We start from the raw sequence: 18,548 nt of genomic DNA on the forward strand, positions 1-18,548 counted from the left end.
AGAAATTCATTTGTTCTTTGCATTTATTTAAAAGCATAATATTTCAGCAATATATCTGCCTATGTGTATTTAGTTTTAGGGATACGTGTTTATTAAGACCTTTTAAGAGTATCATAATTACATTTGCTGGCAACAAAAAAATTCTATTAGTTTGAAGAAGTGGTGATAAACATTTCCTTAAAATTAGAAGGGATTTTTTTTGAGGAAAACAATTACTCTCTAATTAAAGTAGAATTATCTCATGTCTGAAGGCAAACAGACAGGAATGAGCTGTTTGGCTTCATTAAACTGGGCCAGAAAGTCTGAAGCCCATTTGAAACGGAACTGAAGGGATTTCCAGCAGGTTTTAAACACTATTCTCCCAAACCTTGCACGTACATCAAGAAAGGTCAATGAGAGAACAGATGATTTTTTTTTTCTCTTTAACAATTAACAAGCAGTTACTGAGTCAGTAATAGGAAATATTTTTGATCCACAAGGCTGTAAACAATCAATATTTCATCAGTGAAAAAAACTGGTTTACCTTTGAAACAATTTCTGCTTTAATTAGTGCTCTCAATAACAAGAAATTCTCTCTTATCTGTCTGAAAACCATTTGTCTAAAGACAATAAACATTACCCCTACTGCGAGTTACAATTACAACGCCATGAATCTGATCTGACATAGAAAAACATAGACTTCATTAGAACATTGGAAGAGGTCTGTTCTTATGCAACTGACCTAGAAAACTAAGCATTTCTTCAATATCGAGTATGGGACTGTTTACATAAAGAGATTCCTTTTATTCTGCTTATATGTATCTCCTTGTACTTACACACAGTTAAAATAGAAACACACAGCACAGAAATACAACATATTTTCAGTTTACCATGCAAGAATATTGGGTTTTAATAATGCAACTGTCCCAATAAAAATTTAATTTACTAAAACCTTTAAAAGTAAAACTTATTAATGATTTGATGTAACAAAAGCAAATAGAAAAAAAAGGTACAGAAGGAGCAAAGAAAACCTGGGTCAGCTCAAACTAAAAGTCTTACGCTACTACCCAAGGAATACTGAAACCTTGCCTGATAGAGAAAAGAAATAGTATGATAATGGCACCAGAAATAAACTTGAGGGACAGATCAAGCAGTAGAAGATTAAGAGTTTATAATTTGTTTGGGTTTTTTGGGTTTGTTTGGTTTTTTTTAAATAAATAAAAAAAAAGCAGATAACTATATGGATGGAATAAAAGCAGCAAATTTCACCACCATGGCTGCCTCTGCCTCTCCTTGTGCCCCAGTTTTATGGTCCCTGGCACTTAGCTAAGCCTTTAATATCTTGATCTGAGGAAAACCAAAACCTCACTACCTCCACAAGCTACAGCAGGCTGACCATAACTGACTAATGCCTGAAGAACAAGGTGTCCATGTCTGCTGCTCGAGAACGTTTTCTCTGCATCACTCTTACTTTTGCCTTCTGCCTAAACTTGATTTAATCAAAACACCCTTCTGAAATTGCTCTTAGGCTACAACCATGCAGACAAGTTGAACACGACACAACTTGATTCTGGTACGAGCCTTGCAGGTGAAAAGATCCTACAATATGCCTGTGGAGTTTTAAGCTGTTTCTTAAATAGTCAGTTAGCACTAGAAATACTTCCCAAGTGTTTGAATTTTAGGGCCAGCTCCATTCTACCCAAGATAACTAATTTAGGAATACAGTCAAAGAACAACTTGCAGTTAAAAAAGGCAGATTATCACATTAAACTTCCTGTATAATCCATAGTGCAACAGTGCAAGTTCAGCATCTCAACTAAGTATGTAGGATGAATCCGGGCGTAATCACAACTCCTGAAGACCATTGTTCTTCATTCAAAGACAGAGTTAAAACCATCAGTCCAAGATTATCACTTAAGAACACTTAATTTAATCATGCAAGGATAAAAAACTTGTAAAGCATTATAGTTCAATGATGATGGCTGTCCTGTGACTAAGCAGGTTTGTGTCTCTTTATTTCTTCTTTCAAAATTAACACAGCAGAACAAAGTTTAGTGATCTTCATATATGAAGTATATCCAAAAACCAGATTTTTCAGGTAAAAATTTAAAAGTATAAAGCTCAAATCACAACAATTATATTTTTGAGATACTATTTTCTCACATGTCAAAATGATCAAAGTAACCTCATCATGGGTACCAAAACTGCATTACATCAGTTACAGCAGAAAGACTGTGTGATTTAAAAAAATAAAAAAGGTAAGTTGCTTTTTGTTGTTGTTGTTGATTTTAATTGTTATGGTAAAAACTAATTCCTAACGTACACTGAAATTAGTCCTGTCAGCTCTATTTTGAGAGACATCAAAACCTAGTCCCTGAAGAAATAAAGGCATTAACTGCTAGAAGCTTCACTAGCTAGATTCCTTCTGTGCCCTAGACAGAGGACTTTATTATAAGAGAATCCAGAAACTGGAGCTGTGACATTATTAGTTGTTACGACAAATCTTCCTCCAACCTACTAAAATGTCAAAACAATTCAGAAAGCTGGCATGCAGAAACGAAGAATTTCGTTCATATCCAACAACTTCACTCCTATCCAACAGCACTTGTTTAAAATAGTACATTTCCAATCTGAGTGTAACAAAGCTGACATTTAAATTAAAAGTATTATAAAGGGTTTCTCCCACCAAAATGATCCAGTTACATATTTTGGCATATCTAAATCCAACAGAAGAGGGCAGTGTGACAAGCTCAGACGCAAACCCTATTATGGCTCCCTAATGACACAAGTGATGATTTTCCTATCATTGCAGATTAGTAAGAGTGTCAAACAACACTATGCAAAGCAAACCCTAAAATTCCCCATGTCAGAACAAGCAGAGGCACAACTGCAGAAAAGACCCTATCAACAGTCCATTCTCTCCCTTTTGGAGATTTAACTACCATGATACATAACACTCAATACAACACTACAGACATTCAAGGCAAAAAATTCTTCCTGCACAAAAGATGAGCCTAACAAGAGCAACAGAATGGGTAGGTTAAGCCCTATACTAGCTGTGGATTTGCAGCATAGAATGCAGGACATTTCATTTGATGGTTTATGCTCACTCACGAACTTCTACACATATATTCAGATCTGAAATTTGATTAAGGATACTGTTAAAGAACAGTGAATCAAATGAAAGCATCAGAGCTCTGAAGTGGGAAAAGGCCAGAAAGCAAGATCTTTATTGCACATTACTTCAGTTAATCTTCCTTGGTTTTAAAGTTTCCAAAAATCGGGACATGGGAACTCTGCTAATCCAAATAGAGTCATAAAACAATTAAGAAGACTAATAGAACAAACATCATGTGAAGGTTTGAGCTCAATAGTCAAGCTCTCACAGTTGGAAAAAAAATGCTTGTTAGTGGCCAGCCTACCATCAGTTTGTTGGTATCAAGGCCAAATTAATTCCAGAGACACCCCCCCCAAGTCCGCCTCAATTAATAACCGTACCAAGAACAAATTTGGTCTGAGACATTAATCTTTTTTTAAATCTTAAAAGTGGACACATCTGAAATGCTTCCTAAAGCACGGGAAAATAGTCATGCCACAGATTAGGCATGTAAAAATCCTGAGTCCAATACAAAATTTCAACACAGAAAACCTCTTCCCACACACTGCATTCTGGTGGCCACACTGAGCTGAAATAACACAACTGATTTTGACCACTATAACACTGTTAATGTGGAATGAGAAATGGCACACTAGTACTGAAAGGAAAATAAAGCCCCCCAAGTCTTTGATCAGCTCCAAGAATAAGCTTTATAGACCCCAAAAAACTAGTCTCTAGACAAAAGGCTTGGCAAGGGAAAGCCCATGCCACCTCTCCTGGAATTTGACTACTGCAAAGAATAATTATAAATAAGGAAAATAGAAATAAGAAAGATTACCTTTGGCCAATAGTTGTTACCATCTGAAGGCTGTTCAGTGGCCTATGTGATCCAGTTCTCAGTGGACTAGTGTCCATATCACAAAACCCAACACCACAAATGGTACTAACTGGCAACCTTGTTGGCAGTCTCACCAGAGAGGCCAAGAATTGAATGAGCATGGAGACTGAATCCCCTCTCATCCCTAGAAGTGGTCCCTTCAGGTCAGGGTTGAGGCACATTGGTGGGGCAGTCTGGGGGAAGCTTGCACTCCCGCTGCCTGTGCTGTACCTGTTCTGTGGATAAAAAGAGGGCTTCAGTCTCCACGGCTGTCAATCCAGGTCCTTTCACACACAGGTGAACTAAATTCATACAAGAGTTTGGTTTTCTCTTTGTTCGTTTTAAAGAGGGATTACTGTATCCCAATGCAATCCTTAAAAAACAGCTAGACAGTTCATAGAAAGGAAGAGTCAAACATCACATCTTATTCATTGATAAAACCACAATAAAGTAACATTTGGCAGCTTCCCCCACATACCTTCTGTGTTGTCGTGTTTGTTGTCTGTGTTGAGGGCTTAGTGAAGGTTATTTTCACAGGCGACATGTGTGGTGGTAAGGAGTTGGCAATGCTCTGCATTATATTACTCATCTTGGGGCTGCCACTTACAGGCACTGTGATAGTTTTAGTGACAGGAGTCACTGCCTTCGGGACTTCTTTCAGGAGAACAGGGGAAGAACTAGAAGAATTTGTTCGCCGTCTTTTGCGGGGCTTTTCATCATCATCTGAGCAGCTGACACCTGGAAAAGAAGTACTTTTTCTCAATTGTATTTTCCCCATCTGCAGCTCTCAGTGCTTTCTAAAACACTACAGACTTGCTGAGTCTTATACCCACTTTCAAAGAAGACAGAAAGAAAATAGAGGATAAATTACACCTTGTGGTCACAAATAACCTGTATCACACCACAGATGGTCTTAGTCCTTGATATAGACCACACTTAAAGTGCCATAAAGCAAAGAAACCCCCCAAAACCCAAGCTACTCAGTTACTCCGTTATTTCATTCAGTTTAAGAGGTTAAAAGAACATAAGAGCCAGCACAGGGATTTCATTTGGTCTCCAGAAGTTTGACTAATGAGACTATGCACACAAAGGGTTTGGGATAGCATCATGCACATTTCAGTTTAAAACTTTACACTACACTACTGTTGTTGTTGCTGGTTTTGTTTACAGCAACTGGACTACTGAAGTTTACCTGCCTGCAGTCTTCTCCAATTTCAACCTCTGTACCTACTTTCATCCCAGACTTATCATTACAGTACCCTTCTCCCTTTCACCTCAAAACAGCATCTTGAGATCCCCTTTTTTTTTTTTTTTAATTACATAGTTTAAGTATGAAGGTCACACCTCACTTTATGAGCTTCTGCCTTGTTTGGTGCATTTTGTGCAACAGATATAAAATGGCACCTAACACTCAATCGTGAAAAACAACAGAAATCTGGGCTCAAATGTGTTCATTTTGCTCACAATCACCTACTGCACGAGGAAAAAAGTCTGCTGCAATATTCAGCTGAGCAATGGATAACCCTTTCTGCAGTGTGATCAACAGATCTTAAATCCACATGAAACTCTCGTAAGTAGGCAAAAGGTTCATAACTTGGTATACACTACAGAAAGACATAGTTTGATTACCTTGAAAATCTCTTACAGCTACTGGGTAGCATTTAGGTTTCCCAAATTAACCAGTATTAAACAACTGAAAAACAGAGATATGCAGAAAATACACAATCGCTCTACACAGAACAAGACTGAAGATGTTGTTCTGTATGCCTGGGGCTTATAGACAAAAAATGCTGCCACGGTAAAAAGCGGTCTTGCTGGTAACCCAAGCAAACTTGGTTGGCAGTCAATCTCTAATTAGGGTCAAGATCTAATTATGGTCAATCTCTAATTAAAATAACTAAATATTCTGGCATTTGAAAAGTGAAGACACAGGAATTAACATGGACAAGAAAGTGCCCAGTAGCACAGCAAGTGATTTCTGAAAAACGGGATTCTCTCTTAGTATGAGTACCAGCTCATTTGCAGGTACGCTTCAGAAGGCTGACAGTTGTATCCACACAATGATGGGAAACTGAACTAGAGAAGAGAAGCAAAGGTTCTATTTTAAGTTTGCTTTGAACTCCAAAAAATAGTTTTAGCTGGCTGTAGCAGTACAGATGAGGCATGGATCTATGAGTCCAGATTTCAAAGCTCTAATCAACTATTTACTTTATGGTCCTGAGCGAGCCCAGCAGTGATTTCCATCTATAAAGAAGAGATTTGGTTACATGACTTTAAAGTCTCTTATGAACAGGCTTTTAAGTATTACTGTGAGTGTGCTACATAAACTTACAACTGTGAGGCCACTAATCACACTGAAAACGTGCAGGAATGTCAGAATCTCAGAATCCATCTGAATCAAAAATCCACATGCAGCTAGGATGTTAGAATACAGCTGTTATTTTGGTGGGTCACCAAGAAATACTGAAGGTAAAGCTATTTGTTCATGGTCCTCATCCACGCAAAAAAAACCCAACCACAACACGGAAGAAAGTAAAACTGAACTAGCAGAACATTATTTTATGTCAAGTACTGCTCATGTCATCTCCTGTTTTCACTGCTGGGGTTCTTTAAGAACATTATTCGTACAATTTCATGTTAGAAACTGCATTTGCACAAAGTTTTCCACAAGCATTAAGCTAAAAGGTAATACAGCTCGACTATAACTCACACTTGACAAGCAAGGAAGCAGAGGCACGGAGAGGTTAATGGCTCAATCAGACTGTGACTTGGATGAGGTCACACAACAAATCAGTGGCGTAGTCATGACTGTATCTCAGGCCTCCTGAGTTTGCTCTTAACCAAGTTTGTTAAAACTAATGTGACTCATTAACACATTCTGAAAAACACATGATTCCTTAAAAAAAACCAAAACAACAAAACCAAAAACCAAAAACAAAAAACCCTAAAACCCCAAATGAAGCATGCGAAGTGGGGAAAAAAATGAAATCTAGGGATGGACGGAATAAAAATGAGGACCTTTCATCCCTCTATCATGTGTCTAGACTGCTTTTACACTCATTACCATGTAATAATTCAATAGAGGTCTAAATTAAATTTTTAAGAGGTTAAGAACATTTTCCCCCTGAATCTTTAAACTAAAGCTGAGTGATCAGTGCATTAAATGAGAAAAATGAAAAAATCTTAATGTAATGGGTTCTGTGGGTTGATATAGCCATTGAAAATGGTGGTTTGCAAGTAACATTATATATATGTACAATGTGACATTTCTGGCTAGCTAGAAGTTTATACAAACATGCATATATAGCACCAAGTTTAAAATATTTTTTTAAATATTAAAGGTATCCACAGCAAGCATCAAAATAGCACTTATCAGCTCACTATTAATCTTTGTCACCTGCATTTCAGAAGGAACCATTTTTAATTATTAGTTAAATAAAATTACCTTTGATGAGCTAGGCATATGTATAAGGACGTATCCTGCTTTTAGAACTAGCTGATTTATTAGCCAAAGAAAGAAGGTGGGTGTGGGGGGACAAGAAAAAAAGACTGTTTCTAGACATTATGCCCTGGATTTCCAAACTTAAATACATGAAGAAGGGTATCTGGTGGGAGTCTGTATAGAGTTTTCACAGTTGCCCTGGAATGCAAGCCTCACTAAGATTTGCTTCCAAATAAATCACAAAATGGCCAGACATAGTTAATGTAAGCATATAAATGCTTGCCAAAGTACTGCATCCTAAAAAAGTCTAGGTCAACTGTGAAAGTGGAAAGGAGGGACCTTTTCTAACTCAAATAAGTGAGCACTTTGCATTATTTAAGCAGAAGGAAGAGGGAAGTCCTCTGCAGAAGCAACCAGCAGAGCCACCCTGAAGACAAATTCTGAACAAGTGAGATTAGAAATCCACTGATAGACAGCAATTCCTATATTTTATTTTCAAAATACTTTTCATTCTTGTTGTCCTTGCCATCACTGCTCCCTGCAGCATTTTACAGTGAGTGGATTTATCCTGAACACAATTTCTCTGAAAAAGGGAAGCAGTAAATTCATTCTTTAGACTAAACAAAGGCATAAAGGCATTAAATGACTTGCCCAAGGTCAGAGTGTTTAACTCAGCCCATGCTTCAGCCACAAGACTGTCCCTTTCTTTCCCTTTTGTTAATCAGTTGCTAGTATCACTTACTTTTGACGTAAACAGTACTTCCACTTGGCAAGACGACTACATTGGAGGCTGGACTGGCGGGTCTGGGGGACTTCACTGTTGCTACACTGCCACTTGGAACAGGGGTAGATGTTGGGGTTGAAGTGGTACTTGTGTAGGAATAGCAAACCACCACTGAAGAGGAGAAAAGACACCTTCCGTATAACTGAAGTGCAGAATCCCATTATTCTATCACTATTTTAACAATTGAAATGGAAGCCAAAGACTTATTGGGTCATTATCCACATCTTTGCCTCTGCAATCCAGTTACTGTTGAATACTCCCCAGGCTTGACCTAAGCATGGCCATGGAATTAACGGCCTTCAAAGACAACATAGAAATCTAACCTCCCCTCCTCCCGTGCCCAGAAATCTGTGCTGCCAATTCTAGATTTTTTATTCGTATTAATCTGATGTTTTACTTTACAACTTGTTGTTTTCCATTTTAGCATTAATTCAGTATTTCAATCTTTTTGCTTTTCTGTAAATGACCATATCTAGACTGGTAACCAAGAGAAAATAGTTAATGCCTCTCCTCAACAGTACATCGGTCAAAGAAACCAAACTATTCCTACAGTAACAAACAACTGGTTTTGCTAATCAGCTTTTTAAACTGTCGTTTATAAATAATAGTACAATGATCCAGTATTTCTCACAAAACCCGAATAAAACAGCCTGTTTCAAGAAGTGTTACACATTCTCCACCTGCATGAAGCATAATTTGAGCCTATCCGGCCAAGCTAGATGGAATGTGTACTAGTATTATTTAAAAGGCATAGGGAAAGCAGAAAGCAATTGTTTAACTTGTTAACTTGGTATGTTTAATCTGAAGTTTAAAAAAAAAAAAAAAAAAAAAAAAAAAAAAAAAGAAAACCAACAGAATTTTCTTAACTTTCACCAAAACCTACTTACATTCTTAAAATAAAGTGTTCTGAAACATCTTTCATCACTTACAGAACTTTACACAATCTTAAGCCTTCAGTCCAAGTTTTTATAGTTTACAGAGCTTAACAAGTTAACCAGTGAATTTCCCTCTCATTTCCTGGCAGCTTGGTTTTTTGTGGGTTTTTTTTAAATTTCAGTTGCTAGTGTGCTGACTAACACAAAGCTGTCAGATTTATGCTGTGGATACTGCAAAGGCATCTTTAAAAAAAAAATTAAAAAATGTTTCTATGAATACTGTTCAGTAAGAAAGATTCAGTTTGTTGTTTTTTTTTTCTAAGTATCTAACACTTGACATCTAAGATAATAATTTATACTATGACATTATTTTTATATTCCCACAGATTGCAGAAGAATCCTGGCTTTCTCTCACCTTCTTTGTTTCCAGTTTCTGCAGGAACTGGAAGAGATGCGTTGTGCTGAACAGCTGCATTGGCAACAGCATTAGCGGTAACAGTAAAAGCTGTTTGTGGAACAAGTCGTGGCATCAGTGGCACCAGTCGACGACCTTCTATAGACCATTCGGAAGAGCTATTTGGTCCAGACATACTAAACAGAAATGCACATTCTGTAAGTATTCTACTGAGTTTCCAAAATACTCAGTACTCATTAAGTGTCTTTTTTTCAACAGTGAAAGTCTAAGAGGCAGTTTCTAAAGTCATATTAGAGCAATGATGTTCAACTTTCTTCATTTCATGAAAGCCCTTCCATTTTTCCCACCTGATGTAGAAATCCTCCCATAGAAAATTTAAAAGCTGCTGCTTCTTTTACCATTTTGTTTTACGGAGCCCTTAAAGGGCCAGAGGTGTGTGGATGTCATACTCAAAACTCCCATATTAGATTAGCTACTATTCAGGTAGAATTGGTACACTCTCTACTTCCGGATGACAGAAGTACCTACCCAAGACTACTGAAATTGATTACGTTACAGGGAAAAACCCTCAGCTACCAACGCAAATCTTGTTTTACCTGAACAGAAGTGCTTCTCAGACTTATTAAAGTAGTCCCAAACAAGGTAACAGAACTTGAAATGATTTAAATAGACCCTGAGCATCTTCCTCAACAGAAAACAGCCTGCTGCTCTAATTTTCTCTTAACTTTAGTACTTACACACAAACTGGAATGTTTCCAAAAAATGCTGTGCTTATCTAGATGGAGAAGTGTTTCTGTTTGATTGTTTTACATGAGTCATTTGTCAAATCAGCAAAACCAAAATGGCAAATTATTTTTCAAACCTGTTATGTTCTTAAGCAAATCAACCTATTTAATGTATTAATATATTCTGAAAAACAACTTCACGTGAACTATTGCAAGCAAGTTGCAGTAAAAGCTACCACAAATTAGTTTGTAAAATACAGAGGATCTGCTCTGTTGTTAAATCCTGATACGCTTCAGCATTCTTCATACATATTCATATAATATAAGCAGAGCTACATCAGCTGAGGCAAAAACATTTTTAAAATAAAAAACAAGACTACAAATGTTGCATATAGCAAAGCTAGCAAAGTTGGTTTTCTTAAAGAGTTAAGAGAATTATTTAAGTCAAATACTGTATTACCAACCATCACTCACAAAGAATTACCACAGAAAAAATAAAGAGATGCAGCACTTCACAATTGCACCTTGTCTGGATTATAATATCTCATCGAGCTGAAGTTCAACGCTTCAGGACAAACTTTATGGTTGTTCTGTAAAATGCTAAAACCAGAACTACTACTTAAAAAAGGAAACTTGATTCAAGAAAAGAATCCTGATTTGACAATTAAATGTTAAATTATTTTTCATTATTTCCCCCCTCCTTTCTTTTAAGGCGTGTATGGAAGTTGGTGGTTTTTCTTTGGTAAACAGCGTATTTCTAACTCTTTAAACTTGAACATTAAAACACTAAAATGTTAAATGCCCTTCTGCAGCACTAAAACAGTATGCTGATTTTGGTGAGTCTTGGATCAGACAATTACTAGCTCCGAGTGGTCTGCTATTTGTACGATTTCCTTTTTTTCCTCCCCGTAACACCTCAGCTACAATAGTCAAACTTAAAAATCAGTGGTTGTAACACAGAAAAAAAAAATACAGCCACTTACAATCCAGCTCTGTTTAAAGACAGTTCTTAATCGTAAGACTGTTAAGTAACTATCAAAGATACGTAAGCACTTGCCCTCTTGCTCCTCTCCTCCACCTCTCAAAATCATGTGGAGCTTGAGAAAGCAAATGCAAGGAGGAACCAGCCCAGTTGATGCCAGCACAGCAGCTGCATCAAGCAGAGAACAGTGGACACTGATGTCATCAGTTAGCTTGCTGCAGTTTTTTTTTTTTTACCCTGACCATTTTTCCCCCCCTCTGTGCTGATACACTGTTTTCCACTAATGTCTGCCACCTCTCTTTCCCTCCCTTTGTCTTTCTATGTAGTTAAGTCCCTCTTAATACAACCTTTCCAAATAGATTTAAATAAAATTAAAGGTAAAATAAAAAATAATAAAGCAAACATGTTCATCCTACTTATGGATTTCTCCATTTTCTCCACTTTGTTTCTTCTGGTCTGTCTTACAGACAGCTCTTCATGATGAAAGACTGTTTATTATATATTGTACTTGTACAGCGAATAGGATGCCTTCAGATACAAAATGCAACAGGACTAAATAACCATTTCTAGCTCTCTGATGTAAATCTGACACAGTAATTCCTTCATCCATACACTGTTTTAACTACTGTTCTTTAAACCACCATCAATCTTCAAAGTTCTATCATTCAGTTAAGGCATAATGGATTTTCCAAAGGGTACCCTTGGAAATCACATAGAAAACGACCTGTAACTTACTTGTGTGCAATAGTCGTTAGTCGTTCATCATTTACTGCTCTCCGAACTTCAGCACGATGTCGCTCTGTTGAAATACTATTAAAAAAAACAGCAATACATTTTAGTCAGAGGGAGACATGAACATTTATCTAAAACTTCCAGCTAAAATTAAACTTATGAATAATCTACTGAAGAGATGAAAGGGAGCAGGCATTTACATTTAAGAGATTGTCACTTAACTTTTGCTATCACAGTGAGAAAGAATGAATGTATTATTGTTCAAAAATATTACCGAAGAATAAAAAGAACATTACTGTTCATAGGATACCCCTGCAAAACAGCTAGAATGCAGCCTCCCAGTGAGAGCAATAAATTTAAAGCATATGGTAGAAAAATTTGCACAGAACATGCAGTGTTCTTTCTGGATGTAACTTGGGCCCAAAGACCTTGAAGTCCTACCTTGATGGAACTCCAAGCTAGCGCACACTCATGAGCTAGCTGTAATCCTTTTAACATTCAGTATCCCACAAAACACCACCAAAACAGTAAGGCTTCAGCCACAGAAGCACAGTTGTTTTCCTTATTAAAAACTCAAAGCAGAACAGGAATTAAACCTCCACAAGACGGAGAATTACTTCTCTAAATTAAGATTTGCTTTGTGATACTCGTGATAGAAAAAACACATAGTACCTTAAAAGAAAACAGGTCATCGGTTCTTATTTTAAAAAGGTCTGAGTTACCTAAGCACTTTAGAGAGTTCTCCAAGAAGATCCTTCTTCTCTTTCGTAAGGTCTCCCTGTGCACGTAAGGCACTGATGACACCTGCATATGCTTCCAGTTCTGAAGAATTAGAGCAAATAGTATTTCTATTTAATGCTCACAGTGAAGGAAAAGAAAAAACAATTTATTTTCAGTATTACTGACAATATTCTATTAATTTTCAAAATCATTGAGGAACATGTCTTTCAATTATTTAGTGCTTTTCGAAAGAGACTGATGATTTAGAACTCTCTCAGTCAATTACTCTGCAGCGTACAGCTTTTCTATGAAACAATTGTATCATCACAGAGGATTATCTAGTTTATAAACCCAACCAAATATTTCAAGCTCTCTCTGAACTGACTGTTCAGCCAGAATGCTTGAAGAAACAGCCCCCAAATTTGAAGAGTACCTCAGAACTCTCTAGAAGCAGGAGAAAATCTTTAACATGTATCATTACTGAAAGTTCCATGGAAAAGCTTGGTTTGAAAAAGAAACACACTATCAAAAGTGCAACTGATTTTTCCGTAATTCCTTTCCTTAATTAGCATGGAGAACATCAGCTCTAGTTTGTTAAATATGATCATCATAATCTTTTATGCCCATTTACTTGATCAGTACAACTGCTTGAATCTGAAAAGAATGCAACACACTGAGTTAAACCTGCTCAACACAAAAGAAACAATCCAGCTATTCTTAACTGTAGACATATCACGAAAATTAACTCACAAAAATACAACTCTGATTTAACGCAGATTTATAATTCCAGGTGACCTATGTAAATGTCATGCCATCGGTGTTTTATGAAAAAAAACCAAACAACAACACAAAAAAAACCCTACTAGTTAAAGGCTACTGAAACTTCTGAATTTTGTCCTACTAAGCAGGGTGAAAATATACCTAATGCAAATAATGGAGTCTGCTAATTTGCCAAAGAATGACTTGCTATTCTAAGCTTAGCAGAATTTAAGGAAATGTTACTGAAACTCCTGCTTTAAACCAGAAATACAAATTCTTTCGATACTTACATAGGTGCCTTTCATTCAGCACCCCCATGTCAGCAGCCAACCCAAACCAAGCCCACAACAGATCCCAGTTAACTAAAAGCAAGAATAAAAGGGGCAGGCCAAAACATAACACCTCTGAAGTTTGCTGCAAAAGAAAGGCTGATGCTATTCTGAAAAGCTTTCAGTTTAGGATTCCAAAGAGCTAATTTACAAATCAAATCAAGGAATTGGCTGAAAAGAAGTTCTGCTCTCCTGTCCTGATTAAGCAGACAAAACCCAAAGCAGAGTCGCTTTGGTTAACTATGCAGCCTGCACAGGGATGCTGAGTGACCTACAGAAGCATTTACAGCTTCAGTTATAAAACATTAGCTAATTAATGCAATGGTTATTACTAATATCAACATTTATTTAGACAACCATGTTACAATATTTAAGATACTAATTATTTTCCTCTGTTAACAACATAAAGTAATTCTTCAGATACAACCATATAATTATTTAGCAAGTACAGATATTTTTTTTCCGCATTTTTAATAGAGATCCTCTACACTAGGGTTTTAAAAATGCACATTCTGGCCTTTTGGAAGCTAGTAAAGATTACAGAACAGCTGTAACTAGCTTCTTCACCCTTACGTCTATGTAGCAATCACTAACTGGTGCGCACTCTTTCCAACACAAAACACATCAAACGGCCAAAACAGGTTTCACAAATAAATATCATTATTTCAAGTGCAAGGTGCTACCACCATCCCCTTATGCAGTTATAAAGCACGAACACCGCAGAACAACCCTAAGTATTGCACACCTCAGGATGCACTTCAGCCTCACCTACACCACTGCATTTCACTCGTGACAGAGTACCCTGCTACTCCTGAACGGTCAACCAAGTAAGATGTTGGGCTGAGAGCTGGAAAAGTGGGACTCCATAAAGCAGATGAATATTGCAGTTATTCGCTCCCACTGCCAGTGCTCCTTCAGACTCCAGTCTTGTGGTGTATCTATTTAAACTGAGAGCTTCTCTACCCTAGAAGAAAGAAGGCTGCTACAGGCTCTGATCCTCTGTTACGCTGGCAGGGCCCCCTTGTGGGGACACAGCTCATGCCAGCAAAAAAAGATTTATTTTTTTAAATTTTTTTTTTTTTTTCCTGTCAGCCTAGGTTATGTCATTGAAGGAGGTGTAGCTGCAGTTCTGTTTGGCTCAGCTGCACCAGCAAGGTTCTGCCAGCACATCGCCACCAGCTGGAGTGGAAGTTTTTTTTCCACACTCCTAGCCAGCAGAGCTACGTTAACAAAATTTAGCAGCACAGATCCGGTCCAAATCTTCTGGCATCCTGCACTTTCTCCTAGTTTTCATACTTCTTGAGCCTTGCTTAAGACCTGGGGCTGCCACCTTAATGGACGTACGGCTTAGTTGCAATGTTGTGTGCAACATCTGTGTCACTGTCTGCTTCAACAGAATGCAAATCCCAGATTCCCAAGAAATGAAATAAAACGGACAAAGCGAGGGAAAATAAACTGTCAGAAAATAAAGTGGATGGCTGCATAACGTATGAGAACCTTGACAAAGTTAAGTACAGCACATCATCTTTTAACATTCAAGTAAAATGAGAACAAGAAAAGCTGTGACTTGATGGTCACAGGAAGTTTGAGGAACTCTCTTCCTGACATCATCTCCTGGATTATGCTCCTCAGAAGACAGTCTGAAAAGAAAGCTAAGGGTTTCTTCTTCCCTTCTACTATTACGCATCATTTAACTGGCAAAAAAACTCTTAACTAAAGAAATTCAGCTCTAAGAACTCAAAATTACTGTGCAAGATCAGATCAATGGTCTAACAAAGGATTCTCTCTCCTGTGGTAGCCAAAAGTGGATGCCTGAGGAAAGAGCAAATATTTTTATTACCTTCCAAAATACAAAAGCATGTCTCCTTGTACACATCTATTTACAAGGACAGAGCACAAAAAAATCTCCCAATATATAACTACTGGACAGGGGTCTCATATATTGAACTACATTTGAAACAATGCTGCTGCTGTTGTTATGACAGTTAAGCGAGAACACTGTTTTCACACTTCCTTGATAATCTGTGTAACTGCAAACCACAAACCATCACAATTATTTTTTTCTCCTGTTTCAGGTCTTTACGATAGTACCTTTACTACTTGAACCCAGTCCCAGAGTGCCAATTAAATCAGGGCTCCATGACTGGTTTTTTTTGGTACAAAAAGCTGTCTAATACAGAATTGGAAAACAAATGACGACCCTTCTCTCACAGAGCATCCCATTGCATGTTAATAGTCGTAAAAAGAACAGCAATGCAACACTGCAACATCGAGGCAGAGATGGTCTAGGACATCCATGAGAGATTCGACCAAACCAAAACAATTCTGCTCTATTCATTTTGCTCAGGCAGAGAGCATCTGCCAAACATCATTTTAAGCCAGGGCTGTCAAACCAATGACACATGCAAAATGCAGGAAATGACTTGTAAGTTGCCTGTAGACATATGAAAGTATTTCATGGAAGCAGCAGGCAGGCAAATCTTAAAAGGGCAAACATACAGACCCACAAATTGTATCTTACTGTACCCAGTTTGCGAAGGATCCTCTTGCATTCATCTCTGCTGAGGTCCAGAAGAGTTGGCCACACCACAGGCATCTTTCCCTTGCGTCTGCGCTCCCACAGAGCTCAGCCTCGCTGAAAAAGGAATATAAATGCAGTAAGTGCAAGTCCATCATTTATTGATTTCCCAAACCGATTAACGTAAACTCTCCTCAGCCTGCTCACAACTCCACCGACACAGTCGCTCCCATCCCCGCTCCAACCTTTGTAATGGCATGCTTTGCCATGCAGGAATTCAGCAGTTTCACAAGGGCACGGACTTCCTATACTCTCTTGCTCAGATCCATCACCCAAGCCTTTTTACCGAGTTTCCCGTCTCCTTCTCAAGCCCTTTTTCATGCTGAAACGCTCTCCGAATTGATGTTCAAGTCTCCTCCCTCTCTTTATGCACAGGGCACCTATTATAAGAACTCTTCCAGCTAACCGCACGCTCCCCCTTCCCCCCGGGGAATGCATTTAGCACCAGCCTATTATATGACAGAACGGCACAAACACCCTGAAAATTTGCTTTCCACGTACCAACACCACCCCACCCCCCAAAAAAAACACACACAAAAAAACCCCAAAAACACCCAAACACGGGAACACCCCCTCGCCCGATCGCATCGCGGCGAGATGCCGGGGGTGGCGGGCGGAGAAGGAGGGCTCATCTCTCCGTTGCAACGAGGATAATAAAGGAAGGGGGGGGGGAAGGGAAAAAATGGGGGGGAGGGGGGGGAAGAGGAGGTGACCGGGGCGAGCCGGCTTGGGCCAGCCCGCGGCCGCGCCGCGTTGCCCGGGCAGGGAACGTGTGTTTTTTTTTTTTTGGGGGGGGGGGGGCACCGGGAACAAAAGCCCCGGCGCCGTCTCACCTTCCAGCGCGGGGCCGGAGGGAAGGAAAGGGAAGGGAATGGAGGGAGGATCTCCTACAAGGGCGCCCGGAGGCAGCCGCCACCCGGGGACTCTCCGTCCGACCTTCCCGGGGTCCTCGCCTCAGGGAGGGGGGGGGGAAGCGGCGGCAGCTTCTGGCGGTGTTTGGTTCCCCGCCGGGCTCGGGGGCGGCCGCCCCCGGGGTCCCCGTCGGCGGGGAGGGAAGGAAGGAGCGGGCGGCTGCCGCTGTTTCCTCACGCCGGGCGGAGGAGCAGCGCTCGGCGGCCTGCTAGGCGGTGACCGGAGCGCTGCCCGAGGGCCCGGGCCCGTGAGGCGGGCGGCGGGTCCCCGCCGTCCGGGGAAGGGGAACTGCCCCTCTCCCTGAGGGGAGAGCGCCCCGGGCTAAAGCGGGGAGACGCGGGGGGGAACGCTGCCGGCTGAACGGGACCCACCTGCCCGGCCGTGCCTGGCACATCGAAAGGCTCCTCGGCGGCAGAGCCCCTCCTTTCCCCACACACCCCCCTCCACCCGCCCTCCGGTGCCGCCGCTCTCGGGTTTGTTTAGTGGCGGCGGTGGCGGCGGCGGCGGCGGCAGCAGCGTTTCCCCGGGCCAAGATGGCGGCGGGACACAGTGCCCATGCGCGGGCGCCGCGGAGCACGCCGGGAGTTGTAGTCCCCAGCCCACTACCCTCTGAGAGTGAGGAGATGGAAGAAGCGGCTGCCAAGATGGCGCGGGAATGGGTGGGAGGGGGAGATGTCGCGTCGCGCATGCGCGGCGGCGCAGGGCGCACCTGGGAGTTGTAGTCCTCTCGGCTTTCGTCGACGCGGTGGGAAGCGGCGCCGGCCGTCCCGCCATGGCCCGGCGGGCCCGGGTACGGGCGGCGAGAAGGGACAAAAGCCCCTCGCGCGTTCTTTCCGCCTGGGCCGGGGCGCATCCCACGTTCCCCTCAACTTTAGGCATTAACGGCCGGCCGCGGCTTCTGGGAAGAAATCTGGCAGGGTTGACATCAGGCCTTGACGTCATTTGGCCGTTTCCAGCTTTCTGACTTAAAAGCGGCGCCGGTTACGCGCGGGGCGGCGTAAGGCCGGAGTCAACCACGCTTCTGTGCAAACAATAAGATCATAAAATCCACGCCCTAAAAACACGGTCGCGAACCCACTTCGGGGTGGTTTTGGCTCCCCGCCGTTAATTCGCCGCCGAGCAGAGCAACCACCTCCTCCCGCAAGCCGCCAGCGCCGATTTCGGCAGCTTGGGCCTGGGCAGCTATTTCGTACGTAACGGCGATTATAACTTTTTTTCACCCCCCCCCTGCAGACTTCCAAGCAAAGAGGTAAATTGTATCTCTTTAGAAGTCCTTAGGTTGGATTAGAAGTAGAAAAGAAAGCATCTCTGGGGCGCAGCTGGAGCTTAAAAGCGATGTGTA

The 18,548-nt window shown here is 40.5% G+C and overlaps 1 protein-coding gene across 13 annotated transcripts in view; it reads right to left on the bottom strand.

Moving 5' to 3' along the window:
- EMSY (EMSY transcriptional repressor, BRCA2 interacting) overlaps positions 1-17,732 on the bottom strand; it is a 39,521-nt gene extending 21,789 nt beyond the window's left edge. For 4 of the 13 annotated variants that reach the window (XM_049823049.1, XM_049823045.1, XM_049823048.1 and 1 more), the window contains exons 1-7: positions 17,578-17,732; positions 16,243-16,351; positions 12,631-12,730; positions 11,912-11,986; positions 9,470-9,645; positions 8,138-8,290; positions 4,432-4,691 (exon numbers count right to left, since the gene is read on the bottom strand). In XM_049823049.1, the coding sequence (XP_049679006.1) occupies positions 4,432-4,691; positions 8,138-8,290; positions 9,470-9,645; positions 11,912-11,986; positions 12,631-12,730; positions 16,243-16,312 (834 nt within the window). In that variant the 5' untranslated portion in view covers positions 16,313-16,351; positions 17,578-17,732. Of the gene's footprint in view, positions 1-4,431; positions 4,692-8,137; positions 8,291-9,469; positions 9,646-11,911; positions 11,987-12,630; positions 12,731-16,237; positions 16,928-17,577 lie in introns of those variants that run through there. The other 9 variants (XM_049823051.1, XM_049823055.1, XM_049823050.1 and 6 more) reach the window with 6 other exon arrangements.
- Positions 17,733-18,548: the final 816 nt, after the last annotated feature.

The sequence above is a fragment of the Accipiter gentilis genome, chromosome 19, assembly GCF_929443795.1.
Source record: "Accipiter gentilis chromosome 19, bAccGen1.1, whole genome shotgun sequence".
Taxonomy (NCBI): domain Eukaryota; kingdom Metazoa; phylum Chordata; class Aves; order Accipitriformes; family Accipitridae; genus Astur; species Astur gentilis.